The following is a 16,744-nucleotide window of genomic DNA, read 5'->3' on the forward strand; positions in this document are numbered from 1 at the left end:
TCTCATTTTGTATTTGACATTATGATTTGCCATGATCTTTTGTAACTCGACATCCTCCAATTGTAGGGAATGATATGATCCCCAATAATGCACAGAATTTGATAACATCTCCTGGCATGACCCTACTTTTCTTTGAGGGGCAGTGTAAATGAGCATGATTAAAGTTTATCTGCAGTTGTCTTCACAGTGGAATGTCAAATGTCGATGTTGTGGAGGAGTAATCTCTGTTAATCATTTTCTAACAAATTTTAGTAACTGCATCTGATTTCTTCACAGTCCTTTATTAGATGTTTAAAGGAAGTATTAAAAATTTGGAAAATCTACATTCAATACACAGATCTATGTTCAATCATCGAAATAATTTCTTCATATGTAAAATTAAAGTTCCTCAAGGGAGGTAAGAAGCTTGAATTTATCTTCTTGCTTTTGAGGGCTATATACATTAGTGATCATGTATATCTCCTTATCCCCTAAAGGTTGGCATACCAAAGAAAGATAGTTCCTAGATGCCTCAGCATCTAGTATTCCAAATTTTTGTGGATCCCACAATGTGAGAATCCCCCCCGGTTGAGTTTTTTGCTTTAACTTCTAGATATTCATACTTGATTAGCCATTTCTTATGTATTTCTCTAATCTTTTCCATCGAGCATTTTGTCTCCTGAATAAACACCATATATGGTTTTTCTTCTTTTATTCTATTATTGAGATTTCTCTGTTTCCTTCTACTTCCTAAGCCTCTTATATTCCAGGTTGTGAGCTTCATTAAGAAAGATTAGTAAAAGAGTAGCTGGTAAGATCTTTCATCTTACCTGAGTTAATCAATAGTCTTTCACATTCGTTCAGCAACTCCTACTGTCTTTTTCTTCCTCTTTTCCTGCTTGGGTTCTTCGGAGATAGTGCCTGTGTCTCCTCCATCATTTTGACCCCTCTGTATTCCTGGATTTCATGATTTCCTTTGATTCCATTTCCTTTCGATTGTGATCTCCATAGGAATAGTTGTTGAACCTTGTCATATTCCTCTTTTGGTAGGGAGTCCACTCCTTTGGTCGTTCCTTGTTCTATAAATTTTTCTAGATCTATATTTTCCGTCTCTAGAATCTCCTGCAGTTCATGGTCCTCCGTTCCCTCTTCACTTGGAGTCATCTCATGGTCTTTATTTATCTCCATCATGGTTTCTATGATTTCTTCCATGCTTTCATCTCTTTCTTTCGTAGTGATAATGTTCTCCATTTCCTGGTTCGTTTCTTTGTTCACGTCTTCTTCTTCTAGGATCTTAAAGCTATTGTGGCTCGATTGTTTTTCCTCATTGATCTTTTTTTGCGGCCTCTTTCTGCCTTTCCCTTTACCCCCAACCTTGGTGAAACCCTCAGGATTTATATCCACAGTGGTTTTCACATTTCTCTTGATGTTGTTTGTTGGGAAATCTCTATATAGATGCCCATGCTCATGGCATTTGCGGCACCTAAATGGGATGTGCTCATAGTCGACTGCCTGTACCCATTCTTCATCAAATACTTCTAAAATTACCGCGTTTGGGAGTGCTCCAGATAAGTCCATTTCCACACAGATTCGGGTGAAGGAGGTGTATTTTCCTTTCAGAGTTGCATCTGAAATATTTAGAAAATGCCCCAGTTTGTTGCCTATTGTTTTCAGCAATTCTGGTAACCAATAATCCAAAGGAAGGGAGTATAGTCTGATCCATACCAGAACCAATGAAAATGTCTCGCATTCCAGAACAAAGTTCATTATCCAAGGCCACATGTAGAGACCTGCAGCAACGTAGAAATATGGCCCTCCTTCAAATACTTTGTCTTTATCCTCTAGGCTTGTGAATACTACTGTGAAAAATCCCTTGGATCCTAGATGAAGGGTAATTTTCCCCTTTGGCTTCCAGTGGCTCCTTATTCAGACATGCAGTGCCCTCTCCGTTGGCCATATTCCATGAATTTGCAGATAATCGCATGTTCTATCATATGATCCCTATGCGTTTGTAGCGCAGGGTCGCTCAAGATGACTTGAGGGATGGTGTCCGACTTAGGTTTGCACATCCCAGATGTTCTTACAGAAGTAGGTTTTTGACTCCTATCCCCTTTCTCCTTTTCCTTCCTAGCTTCCTGCTGCTCCTTTGTCTGTTCATGAGGTCTATTTCCTACCAACGTGTTTGTGTTACTTGCTCCTGTTGCCTTCTCCAGAGGTTTCTTGAAATGCTGCTTTCCCGCGTCCTTGCTTCTTTCCGTAACTACTTGACTGTAGGAGGTAGCAACACCCCCCGTGCGCGTCCCGCCATGGTGCCCAACGTCAAAACACTAACCCTAGTTCAAGTTGCATAGCATCGTAGATGTTCGGAAGCACCGTTTTCTGTATAGATCAAACTTTTTCTTCATTGAAATTCAAATCCTTTTCGGGTACAAATTAATAATCATTATGCAATAAGATAAATAATATAATTTTACTTTACATAATATAATTTAACTTTTAGTGGGCTTAATGGTTAAGAACATGTGTTTCCTCCTAAGAGGTCACAGGGTCAAAACCAGAGGAGAGTAGAGTATATATGCCTTGGTAGACTTAGTAGCCAAATCAATGGCGGAGGTGGGTCCCTTGTCCCACAAACAAGGGATCTCATACACCAATTTGGTGTCTGGCTTGGCCGTGATCATAAAATTAAATAATAATAATAATACAATATAGTTTAATTTTTAGTCAAATGCAAAACCAAGTAAAATTGATTGGGGAAAATGGCTACAAATGAATAATTTCAGCGATTATCTAGACTAAGCTATTTTTAAGTAAAGTATGGTTATTAGTAGTTCTACATTGTAGTGTGATAGTGATATTGTAAACAATGTGTAATGTAAATAAAATTAAAATTAAAAAATACTCATTATTAAAATATTTTCAAGTTATTTATTTAATGTGTTTACCAATAGTGGTAAACACATGCTACTTTTCATCACATTTGTTATAATAACTTCTTTTATAAACTTGCTAAAATTCGCAAAAGTAAATCCAGGCGTAGACAAAATTCTTTTGATATGATTTTTCCGAAAATATTTTTATCATAAATCAAGATTTTTAAACTAGTTTTTTTCAACGGTAATATGAAAAAATTATCTACCCAATTACAAAATGTTATAACTAAAATTGTGTAAAGTTAACCGAAATATTTCTTCAAATTTTTTTATCCTCCCTATAAAGCGAAAGCATTTAAAAGTAAATAGCGAAAACTAAGTTTTAAAAGACCATACCCATTAAAAAAGCAAAAGCCAATTTTAATGTTAACCCTAACAAAACTGAGCTTTAAAAAACAATACCCACTCGAAAAGAAAAAACCAATTTTAATGTTAAAACTCAGAAATCTTAATTTCTTGCTGTGACATGTTTGAAGATCTTGAACAATAAGCTAAGTTTTCGAATCATCGCGGAGATCTTTGAACAGTGGGCTAAGTTGATATTTTCAAAGTGGAGAATCCAAAGATTGAGATTGGTGACACTATCCCTGCGTTTGATCATAATCAACTGGGTATTATCTACTAAATCATTGAAGTTGCAGAGAAGTACAATGGATGTCTACATTGGATCATAAAATGGGGAAGAAACTCAGGCTTCTGATTACAGTCAAAGAACTCAAGCAGAATTTATGTTTACATAATCATCTGGTTTGATGTACAACATCATTAAAGTTGCAGAGAAGTACCATGAATATCTACATTGGATCATTAAACAGGGAAGAAACTCAGGCTTCTGTTGACAGTTGAAGAACTATTTCCACCTCCTGATTGCTTTATTTTATGGTAAAAATAATAATATTCAAAACAGAAGCTGGTGATCAACCATATAGTGTAAGATTGAGATTGTTGATACTCGATTTTTAACACCAGAACTAAATTGTAGGAAATTCTAGGATGGAGTTCCAGCTCTTTATTTGTGTCCATTGCAAAATCACACATCATCAAACAATTTTCAAAAACCTAGTTTCACAAACTATACTTGGACATGACAAAATACACATCAACACCTCAAACTGATTCAGAATATAGCATAACCATCCTGAATCACAAAAGCAACCTCTAAATGAAACTCCTCTGCTTGGTTCTAACTGGAGACATAAAGATGGATCAAGTTTAAGGAATAACATGAGCTACCTTCATTTTGTCTATCCAATATGCCAGAGAAGTTTCTGTATTTCGAAACCCAAAGAAACCATACTCTTTATTCTTATTCATGCTATGTACCAAACCTAGTTTCACAAACTATATACTTGGACATGACAAAATACACATCAACACCTCCAACTGATTCAGAATATAGCATAACCATCCTGAATCACAAAAGCAACCTCTAAATGAAACTCCTCTGCTTGGTTCTAACTGGAGACATAAAGATGGATCAAGTTTAAGGAATAACATGAGATACCTTCATTTTGTCTATCCAATATGCCAGAGAAGTTTCTGTGTTTCGAAACCCAAAGAAACCATACTCTTTATTCTTATTCATGCTATGTACCAATTCCCGGGGAAGATTTAATATGAAATCTGCAAGAAACCAATTTCCCATTTCCTCAAATTTTTTTGGGTGCAGCTTATTTTCTCTGACAATTGCATCCCAGACTGGACCTTTGTCTTTCATAGCCTCAGCCAGACTAAAGCCTTCACCTTTGTATGGTAATAGCTCGAGATCAAATTTTTCTGCTATGATTCCCCACAGGCGTTTCCATTTAGACACATCTCCATTACTACAATTAAAAGCCTGGTTCTTGGCATAAGGGTCTGTGGCAGCCCAAATTTCTTGCTCTGCAATCAAATCTGCATCAGATGTATCCATAAACTGTTCCCATGTAATTCTGTTTCCTGGGTATTTGAAAGGCAGCCCTTCATGTTTGCAAATGGCAGCATAAACACAGAGTGTGCATACAGCATTCATTAAGCTTGAAGGAGAGAAGCCAAATATGATTGAGGGACGGTGAATGGACCATGTTAATCCCTCTTTCTTCTTGGCAGCCTCAAAAACAATATCCTCCAGAGTATAATAAAAATTGGGCACAGGTAACCTCGGAAGCTCTTCATGATAAGGTGGCTCGTTCGGCTGAAAAGAGCGATTCCTGGCCACTGTATCAAATGGACCCAAGTAGTGTTTAGACCCAGTCTGAAGACAGATGTGCTGTAAATTCTCTGCATTGGGCAGCAGTGCATCTAACACGTTACTCAACATTTTTCCATTATCCTCACATTGCTGCTCCTCTGTTTCCCTGCTCACCCAAACAACCCAGAAGAGATGGGTTACATCCTTCAATGGTGAAATCTTTTCTAAAGTGAGTTCTCTATCCAGAACATCGCATTGAATGTACTGTACTGGAGTTTCTGGTGACCAATCTGGCTTAGGCCTCCTAGCAACTCCATAAATTTTCCAAGGTCCACCAGGAGTGTCAGGCATAGGCAAGATTTCTGCCAAGCTATTGCCCACAATTCCTGTTACCCCTATCACCAGCGCAACTCTCTGTTGTTTCCCCGATTTGTCTTCAGAACCTTCAGCTATGGCATCAAATTTTCTCTGCATTGAAATAGGTAAGAGTTACCGGAAAAGCAAGTGCAACAATACAATATAATGAAGCAACAGGGCAATACCAAATGCAGCAAAGTTACCCTTTAACCCATCTAAACACAGGAAAGTTGGAAAGTTGGTAAGCTCGGATTTGGGTTTATGGATTTTGGATATACAGTGATCTCGGTTGTTTTATTAAAATATTCCTTAATGTGAAATACTTTAAAAATATTTTTATTAAAAACCATCGGTTCAATTCCCTACCCATCAGATGATATATTAAACACTTTGAAAATATAATCCTGCAAACTTACTCCCAAGTCAAAAAAACCTGAAAAATGTAAGAAATTCACACACTTATAAGAATTGATTTCGCAGTGACTAGGAACTCATTTATCATGACAGGGCTGAAATAAATTGAAATGGAAATAGGTTAACAGCCACATGCCTAAGAACTCACTTGGCATGCTAAGGCTGAAATAAATTGAAATAGAATTAGGTTAACAGCCACATACCCCGCCATGGCCAAGGGAACCTGCCTGCCTGGAATACCAGCTCATTGTTATACGCTACACGCTAATCCAAACACCAATCTCTGAAATCAGACATCAATGCGGAGTTCAGAGAGCTATGCATCAAAATTCGAGTTAATTAAATCTTGCCCGCCAAACCAGTTAGAGCTATCAGTTGCAGTACCAGGAGATCATGTTAGTGGATTCTACCCAATCAATGAAAAACAGTGAACCAATTCTTAAATTTCCACACTATCAGAATGAGTGTGAGATACGATTACCAGATGAAATCAGCGTTGTGGTTCAGAAATGGAGGCAGCTGAGCAGGATTTCCTGATTGGATTTCTGCAACAAATACTGCGTCAGAAATGTTCAGGAATTTCTGCAACAAATACTGCGTTAGGGATGCTCACATATTTGGATAAAGGAGAGCAGAGACGAGGATTTATAAGCTTTCTACACGTCAGGGAGGACATAAGATGACCAGTAGATTTAGAATTCTATGTACAATGTCTAGATTCCTCCATGTTTACAATTTTGGCGGGTGACTATGGATTTTTTTTCAGTACAATTGTGGTGGGTGACTATGGATTTTTTTATTCAGTAAGAAAAAGCGCCTGTTTTTATATATATAAAAAGTACATATAATTACTGTCACTGTAACAGTCTATCTATTTTTGTCAACTATATATTAGATCTATTTAATGTATGAGTCTATTTACCCAGAGGTAGTATTAAACAAAATTGGTAGTATTAAACAAAATAAACTGTAATAATATTGTTTAACAAAAATGAAATCATCCATATGTCTACTTGTAATATATACTATGCATATATAAAATAACAAAAAAACCAATTTCAAAGCAGCTTTCTGGATAATGCAGATGAACTAAAATATTAGTTGTTATAATTCCATCCAAGAGTTGTTATCCTAGAAGTGGAAGTATCCCAGAATAGTTGTTGTTATCCTAGAAGTGGAAGTATCCCAGAATCTACTGTGTTGTTACCCAATTTAATATTTAATTTCGATATGCATCCTGTACAGTGCATTATGTAGTTTCATTTTAGACATGCTGTCTCCATTTTGGTTAAACTCCCGTACAATATGCTGAATCGTTGAGTCTATGAGATAAATCTAAAGATTCTCAATCTGTCTGAGTCAACCATGTAGCATTGGTTGGTATATTTTTGTGTTGCCCCATACATGTTGCTGAATCGTTGACTCTCTGAGATAAATCCAAAGATTCTCAATCTGTCTGAGTCAACCATGTAGCATTGGTTGATATATTTTTGTGTTGCCCCATACATGTTTAATGATAGTCGGTGAGTCTCTCCATATATGTCGATGGAGGGAATGCCTAGGTAAGATGAAAACCAAAGGAGGCTCCATAAGGCCATAGCTTCAATCTTCATATTTGTGCCCTGCCAGCACACCTAGTATTCTTGTTCCTTTGATATAATGCTCCAGAAACCACATTCACAAATGCCACTTGTGTGTTCATTTTCATAGGTATACCATCCAGTAATTTGATCTATCACCTGTATATCATTTTCCTTATAGTTCTCAAAAATAACTCTATTGTGCCATCTCCATATTTCAGGGTTGACAGCCACATATTTTTTATGGCTCCATATTTCTCAAAAATAACTCTATTGTGCCATCTCCATATTTCAGGGTTGACAGCCGCATATTTTTTATGGCTCCATATTGGTTCGGGTATTCTCAAGAGGTCACATTGTCGCCAGTAAAACAAAAATTCAACCCTGATTTTGAAATTATTTGGCAATTTTTTTTTAAATTTTGGTTGTTAAGCTTTTAAAATTTTAAATGTTTTAAGATTTTTTTTTATCTTGATAAATGACGCTGAATTTATTTCTGCCACCAAAACAAATTTAAACACTTCTACGTTTACATTCGGAAAAAAAATTCACCAGATTCCAACCCTATCTAAATTCCTACCCCACTTCTACTTTTATGATTGAATATTTTAACATCAACATGTCCAAATACATTGAATGTAACACAAAAGAAAAACTGTACACAATCTGATCACGAAGAAGTAGAGAAAAGTTTTGCATCGATGTCATTATAGGCATTGTGTTACGGTTTTGCAGAGAAAAAGAAAGGCAATCCTTGACCAGCCTACAGAATCCTCATGCTTAAGCACCGTCTAACAAACCTGCCTGTAACGTTGCTTTTTTTTCACTTTATCGTCTTATCAACACATGATACCGATCTACAGACAGCTGGATCAATCTGTAAGACACCTAGACACCTACTACTGTAACGTTGATTATTTATCGCTTCTATCATCTTATATATTTAGTCGCCTTTGAATTTTATGTCCTATTCTTAGTGTTTTAATAATAATATGGTGGAGTGTAATTATTGATACAATTAAAGTAGTTTTTAATGGCCTTTGAATTTTGTGTCTTATTTTAGTGTTTTAATAATAATATGGTGGAGTGTAATTATTGATACAATTAAAGTAGTTTTTAATGGCCTTTGAATTTTGTGTCCTATTTTAGTGTTTTAATATATGGTGGAGTGTAATTCTTCATATTTTAAATTAGTGTCTGATTGAGATATTAATTTAATAATTTGCGTATGGATGTTAAAAGGAACGGTTATAAGCCAATAGCATAGAATAGGAGTATAGATGAAGGGATGTGATATGTTTGTAATCTAAATATTGTTTATTGGAGATATTTTTTTTGCATTTAGTACTTCTAACAACAGTAATATTAATTATAACTTACAAGAGGTTTTATTCTTGCGTTATAAAAAAGACATGGTACAAGATTCTGTGAGCTGGTAAAAGACAAGCCTAGATGGCCCACTGTTGAAGCAAAAAGACATGGTACAAGATGTTATGTGCGCTGGTAAAAGACAAGCCTAGATGGCCCATTATTGAAGCAACATTTCCTATTCAACCCAAAAACAGTGAAGCAATCTTCATCCGATAGGAAAAGAAAATTTGAAGCCATTTGACTAATCACCATTCTCTACTTGAAACAAAATCTGAGCCTACAAACAATATGATGTGACAAATTTGCCAATCTTCAAAATTCCGGTGTGTCATTTGACATGCATTTGGTACAAAAAACACAAGAAATATCTCACACGTGATGTCTCATTCATTTACTGGCAATTCTACCTTTAAGGCACTGGAAATCTAAATAACATAAACTTATGATACTTATAAATATATGTTGGATTTCAAGTAAAATTGATTGGGGAAAATCGCTGGAAACTAATAATTTCGTTTTTTATCTAGACAATTATGGTTATTGCATCCGAGTCGCTCTACATCTTATTGCGGTAGTGATGTTGTAACATTGTGTAGTGTAATATTATCTTGATTCGGTCAAATTATTTAAAATTAAATTAAAATTAAAAAATAATTATTATTAAGATAAGTTTGAGTTACTCATTTAATGTGTTTACCAATGGTGGTTTACAGTCCCATGGTATTGTATAGCCATGCTATTTTTCCATGGTATTTGTAAAAAATAATAACTATTAAGATAAGTTTGAGTTACTCATTTAATGTGTTTACCAATGGTGGTTTACAGGCCCATGGTATGGTATAACTATACTATTTTTCCATGGTATTTGTTATGATAAGCTTATTTATAAACTTACGGAAATTCATTATTGAATGCAAAAATAAATCTACATTAAATGTGGACTTGATCCTTTTTATTAGATCAAGATTTAATAAATTTAGGTGAGTGTTTTTTTCAATAACAATGTGAAAAAATTATCTACCCAATTACAAATTTTTATAACCAAAATGGTGTAAAATTAACCAAAATATTTCTTCAAATTATTTTATCCTCCATATTTCTCGAAAAATGAAAAGAGAAAGCATTTAAAAGTGAATAGCGAAAAGTAAGTTTTAAAATGTTGGAGTTAATGCTTACGTTCCATATTTAAGAAGTTGGTTTGTGATGGTTGAGAAATTCTCTCAACCTCTCTATCTAATTTGGGAATAAGTTGGATCTCAGAAACTCTATTTAATAGAGTAATTTAAATCTGTGTGTGAGTGTCTTTGCACATACACCATTTGTGCATAATATATGATTGAGTTTCTGTAATTGTGTTGTTTTAGCTATTTTTATCATGGTATCAGAGCTAGATCTGAACTTGTGTTGTGAGGAGGTGCATCTGGATGTTAACCGCGCTGTTGCAACCTGATTATTCTGGACGGAGCAACCTGCGTATGTAGTCATAAACCATCCCCATCTCCATTGCGGCCGTGAGCTTCCATAGAGGAACAACGATAGTGACAGAAGCGATGTCGTTGCCAACCAGTGCGGAGTCAAGATGAGGTCTGTCTTTAATTTGAAGTGATGCCGTTGCCAACCAGTGCGGAGTCAAGACGAGCGTCCAGACCTCCACAGAACCGTCTTATATTGTTCGTAGCTGCACCATAGACGAACAATTGTGTGGCACGAGTAGCAGGCTCGACAACGCCTGAGCAGTGATCCCCTGAGCGGTGTTGTTTTTGGCCTCCAACATCTTAACCAGAAAAGCGATGTAGCCGGACTCGCTGACTTCGTTTCTCAGATCAGTTGATGCGTTCAACCTAAATTGATGCTAATTAGATTTTATCCTGGACAAAGAAACAGACTTTATGCTTCTAAGATGCGGACTAATTGGGGCGCAGAGAAAGCCCGGTCGTAGCTGATTTCATTGTAAGTTATATCAGAGATGGCCACTGCAGATGTTTCATTGCTACATGTCCTTTTATCACAATGATATTGGTCGTGGGAAGAATCTGTGTTGCAGAGAGATATGATCAAACGAGCCAATCCAGATGTGAGAGACAGAGAGCCGTGTCTGATATTCACGCAGAGAGATAGTGATAAATGCGTTGTGACAATCACTGTTACCAAGACTATACCGGTTTTTGGAAAATACATTTGTGATTATATTAGTTTAATTTCCATTATTATGAAATGTTTGTAAATTAAGTGAAGTTGGGACTAAGGTGGAGGATGAAGATGCTAAAGCTGTATTATTAAATAGTCTTCCTTCAAGTTATAGTAATGTTGTTTTCACTTTGAGTCAAATATCTACACAAACATTGCAAGAGACAATTGCAGCACTTTTGGGGGAGGAAAAGCGACTGAAACCAGAGGATGCCGAAGAGAACTCTCATGCAGAAAATGCTTTGTGGACAAAGTCAAGAATGAGAAAGAAAAATCCAAACAAAGGTGACATTGAATGCTACTATTGCAGGAAAATTGGGCATACAACATGGAATTGCAGAAGTCGTGCTAGTGATGTGTTAAAAGGGAAAGAATCAGCAAATATAACCACAGATGAATACCAATGGAATTCTGATGATGAAGAGAGTGAACCTATTAAACTCTTTTAAAAATAACGAGCAGTTCAACTATGGGTCTGATGCCAGTACTTAAAGATCAAGTAGAAGTAAGGCTCAATATGGATGGTTGTCCAGATAGTATGGCAGTTGTGGATCTAGGGAAGGATCCCTCATTAGTGGTAGACATGGAAGTGGTTTCCTAATGAGGTTATGCGACATATTGGGATGTTGTCCAGTAATTGACTTCGGGAGGTCCTTGATTCGGGAGTTGAGGGAACTCGGGAATCCAACTTGCCAACTACACCTTTTCGAGGGTTATGAGGCAACTTGATGGAGCATCTACTGATAAGCTTGATTATTTTGTTATTTTCATGTAATGTAATCATTAAGGGGGGATGTTGGAGTTAATGCTTACATTCCATATTTAAGAAGTTGGTTTGTGATGGTTGAGAAATTCTCTCAACCTCTCTATCTAATTTGGGAATAAGTTGGATCTCAGAAAATCTATTTAATAGAGTAATCTGAATGTAAATCTGTGTGAGTGTCTTTGCACATACACCATTTGTGCATAATATATGATTGAGTTTCTATAATTTTGTTGTTTTAGCTATTTTTATCATAAAAAGCAACACCCACTTAAAATGCAAAATCCAATTTTAATGTAAAACTAACCCAACTAAGTTTTAAAAAACAATACCCACTTTGAAAGCAAAAGCCAATACCCACTTTCAAAGCAAAAGCCAATTTTAATGTTAAACCTCAGAAACCATTGCAATTTTAAATGAAGTGTAGGGGAGTGGTCGTGGGGACCTTTTGTTAACTTCCTCAACACTTCGGCTTAATTTCATGATATGACATGTTTGAAGATCTTAAACAATAAGCTAAATTTTCGAATCATTGCGAAGATTTTTGAAAAGTGAGATGAGTTTATATTTTCAAAGTAGAGAATCCAAAGATTGAAATTGGTGAAACTATCCCTAAATCATTAAAGTTGCAGAGGAGTACTATGAATGTTTACATTGGATCATAGAATAGGGAAACAACTCAGGCTTCTATTTACAGTCAAATAACTAAAGCATAATTTATGTTTACATAATCATCTGGGTCTGATCTACAACATCATTAAAGTTGCAAAGAAGTACTATGAATGTCTACATTAGATCATTAAATAGGGAAGAAACTCTGGCTTCGGTTAACAGTCGAAGAACTATTTCCACCTCCAGATTGGTTTATTCTATGGTAAAACTAAAAAATAATAATATTCAAAATAGAAGCTGGTGATCAACCATACAGTGTAACAGGAATGCCAAAACCATGGTTTTTCCAATTAATTTGTTTTCAAGATACAAAGAGTAAATAAGCTGAACTGTAGCCAAAACTAATAATGGTTGTTATACAATATTGTGGCAGGCATTAAATGATACTGCTACTGCAACTTGGTGCCTCAATTAACATGGTGGGGACATCACAATCCATTAGCCTGAACTTGCTTTAGTCATTCAATATTTACAACATACACCACTTATAAAGATCGGAATGATATACACACCCAATGCTGTAAGATTGAGATTATTGATACTATATTTTTAACACCAAAACTAGATTGTAGGAAATTCTAGGTTGGAGTTCCAACTCTTTCTTTGATTCCATTGCAAAATCTCACATCATCGAACATCAAGAAATTTTCGAAAACCTAGTTTCACAAACTATACTTGGACATGACAGAATACACATCGCACTAGAACTATGCTCTGATATTATCAACACCTCCAACTGATTCAGAATATAGCATAACCATCCTGAATCACAAAAAAACCTGTTTTGAGTCACTTCGTCATCGAATCATATGAGTGTGTGTTTTCATTATCACCTATGCATCTTTCACTCGTTCACACACAGTCATTTTTGTTGAAGTTATGATGACCGGACTCCCCTGTGAGAGCTGGACCATCACCCCGTCATCGACTGTCACCCAGAACAACGCAGAAGCACCAAGCAAGTCTTTCCAGCTGCGCTAATCGCAATCAATCCAATCAAATTTCATCCTCACCACCCGGACGGTGGAACTCGATAGCCACCCCGAGACTGACTCCCCTAAAAAATTGCGCAGAGGCTACTGACCTTGCCCGCTTTGCTGACTGAGGAAATTGCGCAGACAGGCCCGACAGACACCAAGTGCCTGTAGAAATTCTCACTGTAGATCACCTGATAATGCAATATACTAAAGAAAAATACTTGATCTACTTCTATAAACAAACTTGTGGAAGCTTAATCGATTTTGAGCAAGATCACATAGAACACATATAACAGATGAAGAAGAAAAATCACACATGAACACAGAAGAATACTCTGGGGAAAGCCTCAGCTAAAAACCCCGATCTCTGTATTATCATACAAGTGGAAATATCTTTGGATTACACAAAGCTTTAGCTCACAAGCTATCTAGCTCTCAGTGCAATCCCTCAATGTTGTTCATAGACTGAATAGACACAACATATGCCTTCCTTTAGTCGTCCAAGCCTCCTATTTCCTTGCGCAATTTCTCCTGGGCCCTCTAGCTGCAAACTGTGTGATTCTCACCTCACACACAACACTAACCTCTGAAATAATTGCGCAATCCTGAAGGAGATGAATTCCTTTTGCATGCAAGAGATATCCTCAATGGAATATTCCTGCAACTGATAGTACACTGTCCCATCCTCTGATCTCAACTAGGTCTCTGACTAAACTGACATGCATGAGTTATTTATGAGAGAATATTCAGTTATCTGAAGTACACTAGTTACATGCATGCATGCATTAACTAACTAAACTCACAATCAGTTCCACAAACTCTTGGAACTAATCTAACTGGACATAACTTAGTTAACTGAGCTAACTAATTACAACTCAAAGTACAACTCATCTTGGTCTCCTTAATTAAGGGATAACTTCCTCAATCAAAGGGAAAACTGTTGCATGTCTTCACATAGACTTCATGTTTGATTTTCTCCAACTAATTAGCTCAAGATGAATGAATTAATTATTTTTCAAACAGCCGCTAAGATCAAATTCGAATTTTAATTCTCAATTTTAGTTCAGGGACTAACTAAAATTGGAATGTATCCCGAAATGCTATTTATAGCAATGCTATTTTTAGCACTTCTATATTTAGCATTTCTTGTTGCTATTTTCAACACTCCCTCTCAATAAGAAAGGGATTATCTATCACCCTGATGATGTCTCTATGGAACTCGAATTTGCATTTTGACAATGCCTTAGTCAAAATATCTGCATCTTGCTCCTCGGTCGAAACATACTGAAACAACATGGTCCTCTTCACCACACAATCTCGAAAGATGATGATACCGGATATGATGTGGTTGGACCTGTCATGAAATACTAGATTCTCAGAGAGTTTGATACAATTCTGATTATCGCAATAGATCACAGTTGGATCCATCCTCTGATCAAACAATCCAACTAGAATTTTCCGCATCCAAACGACCTCACATGTTGCCTGAATTGCAGCCATGTCTTCAACCTCTGCTGAGCTATGTGCAACTGGCCTTTGTTTCCTGTTGTACCAAGAAACTGTAGCTGAACCAAGGTTGAAAATTCCTCCTGAAGTGCTCTTCCGATCTGATGGACTCCCTGCCCAATCTAAATCTATGAAGCCCTGAAGCTTCACTCCCTCTGTTCGTCTGTACCATAGTCCATACTGAGATGTGCCTCTGAAGTATCTCAGCACATGATTCATTGCCTTCCAAAACAGCTTGGTAGGTTGAACCATAGCTTGACTCAGCTGGTTCATCACAAAGCACAAATCTGGTTGTGTGTTCACTAAATACATCAATGAACCCAGAAGTTGTCGATAAACAGTAGCAGCTTCTACCTCACTTGAAGTAGCATCCTCCTTCCTCCAATTACCTGCTAGAGGAGTCTGCATGGACTTGCACTTCTCCATGTGGAATCTCCTGAGTATCTCATTGGCATACTTGCCTTGAGACACAAACACTTCCCCATCCTTCTGCCACACTTCCATGGCTAGAAAGTAGTGCACGAGACCCATGTCTTTCATCTGGAACTCTCTTACAAGGTCCTCCTTGCAAGACTTGATCAATTGATCATCACTTGCCAATATCAGATCATCAACATAAAGAACAATGATTAATGGCTTACCTTCTGCCATGATGTGGTAAAGGTTCGCATTCGCTTCACTCTTTGTGAATCCCAACCCGGTGAAATAGTTGTCAATCCTAGTGTACCAAGCACGAGGTGCTTGCTTCAGCCTGTACAAAGCTCTCTTGAGTCGGCACACATGCGACTCACGATCGAAGGTCTCAAATCCTTCTGGCTGTTCTATGTACACCTCTTCCTCAATCTTGCCATTGAGGAACGCAACCTTCACATCCATCTGATGGATCTTCCAACCCATCTGTGCTGATAGTGCCAACATCGATCTGATAGATGAGTACCTTGCTACAGGAGCAAAAGTCTCATCATAGTCGATCCCCTCGACCTGTGAGAAACCACGGGCAACGAACCTTGCCTTGTGTTTCTCCACACTCCCATCAGTTGCTTGCTTTACCTTATAAATCCATCAGGAACTCACCACTGACTTGTCCTCCGGCCTTGGGACAACATCCCAAACATTGTTCCGAACTATGGAGTCGTACTCCTCCACCATAGCATCAACCCAGACTGGCTGCTACGCTGCTTCTTCAAAGGAAGATGGTTCGATCTCTACACACTCCCCAACCAGGGCCATGTAACTAGTGTACTGCTCAGGTGACCTCCTTTTTCTGCGCTAAGAAGATGGTTGTCCCACATTCTCTCTCGCATCCATCATCAATCTGTTAGCTTCCCTTGAGCATTTCCGCCCATCTCTGGAAGACTCTGCATGAGTGGATGTCTCCACTCTTGGATCCTCTGCATGCGGTTGCTCCGCATCAATCTGATGCTCCTCCTCCTTAGGAATCAAAAGTTCCTCCTCTGCATGCAACTTGAGCTCCCTCTCAAGGGATAATCGCATGGCTTTCTGCTCGTCAAACTTCAGATCTCTGCGTACCACTTTCCTCTGGTTGGTAGGCAAGAACACCTGATAGTTGTGGGCTGTACCAGTGTACCATACAAGTATCCCCAACTCTGCTATTGGCTCTAGCTTCTTCTAGGAATCTTTGGTCACATGGCAAAATACCGATGAGCCAAAGATCCTGAAGTGACTCACATCTGGTCTATTCCCGGAGAAAGCCTCCTCTGGTGTCTTCATCCCCAGTATACGATGCGGGCTTCTATTTTGCAAGTATACTACTGTATTGCATGCCTCATCCCATAAATGAAGTGGTAGGCCTTGTCATGCAACATTTCCTGAGC

General features: G+C 37.4%; 1 protein-coding gene across 2 annotated transcripts; it reads right to left on the bottom strand.

Annotated features, from left to right (window-relative positions):
* Positions 1-4,166: 4,166 nt before the first annotated feature.
* On the bottom strand, positions 4,167-6,485 carry LOC149197747 ((S)-8-oxocitronellyl enol synthase CYC2-like). 2 transcript variants are annotated; one of them, XM_089405940.1, is made up of 3 exons: positions 6,335-6,485; positions 6,057-6,134; positions 4,167-5,550 (listed from the first exon to the last, which is right to left on the bottom strand). In XM_089405940.1, the coding sequence occupies exons 2-3, from the start codon at positions 6,099-6,101 to the stop codon at positions 4,396-4,398; spliced, it is 1,200 nt and encodes a 399-aa protein (XP_089262066.1). In that variant the 5' UTR covers positions 6,102-6,134; positions 6,335-6,485; the 3' UTR covers positions 4,167-4,395. The 2 variants fall into 2 exon arrangements, with proteins under 2 accessions (XP_089262066.1, XP_089262067.1); XM_089405941.1 differs by lacking the exon at positions 6,335-6,485 and adding an exon at positions 5,806-5,872 and having other exon boundaries at positions 6,057-6,136.
* Positions 6,486-16,744: the final 10,259 nt, after the last annotated feature.

The sequence above is a fragment of the Pinus tabuliformis genome, chromosome 2_2 (genome assembly GCF_031772625.1).
Source record: "Pinus tabuliformis cultivar Carrire ecotype Pingquan chromosome 2_2, CPIR1, whole genome shotgun sequence".
NCBI classification, from domain to species: Eukaryota; Viridiplantae; Streptophyta; class Pinopsida; order Pinales; family Pinaceae; genus Pinus; species Pinus tabuliformis.

What these genes read in the sequence shown, in the direction of transcription:
- LOC149197747 (XM_089405940.1), bottom strand. Translation starts at nt 6,101, where the DNA reads ATGAGCTGGTATTCCAGGCAGGCAGGTTCCCTTGGCCATGGCGGG. An exon ending in GTTCCCTTGGCCATGGCGGG is followed by an intron (nt 5,551 to 6,056) that starts GTATGTGGCTGT and finishes ATTTCAATGCAG; the next exon opens with AGAAAATTTGATGCCATAGC.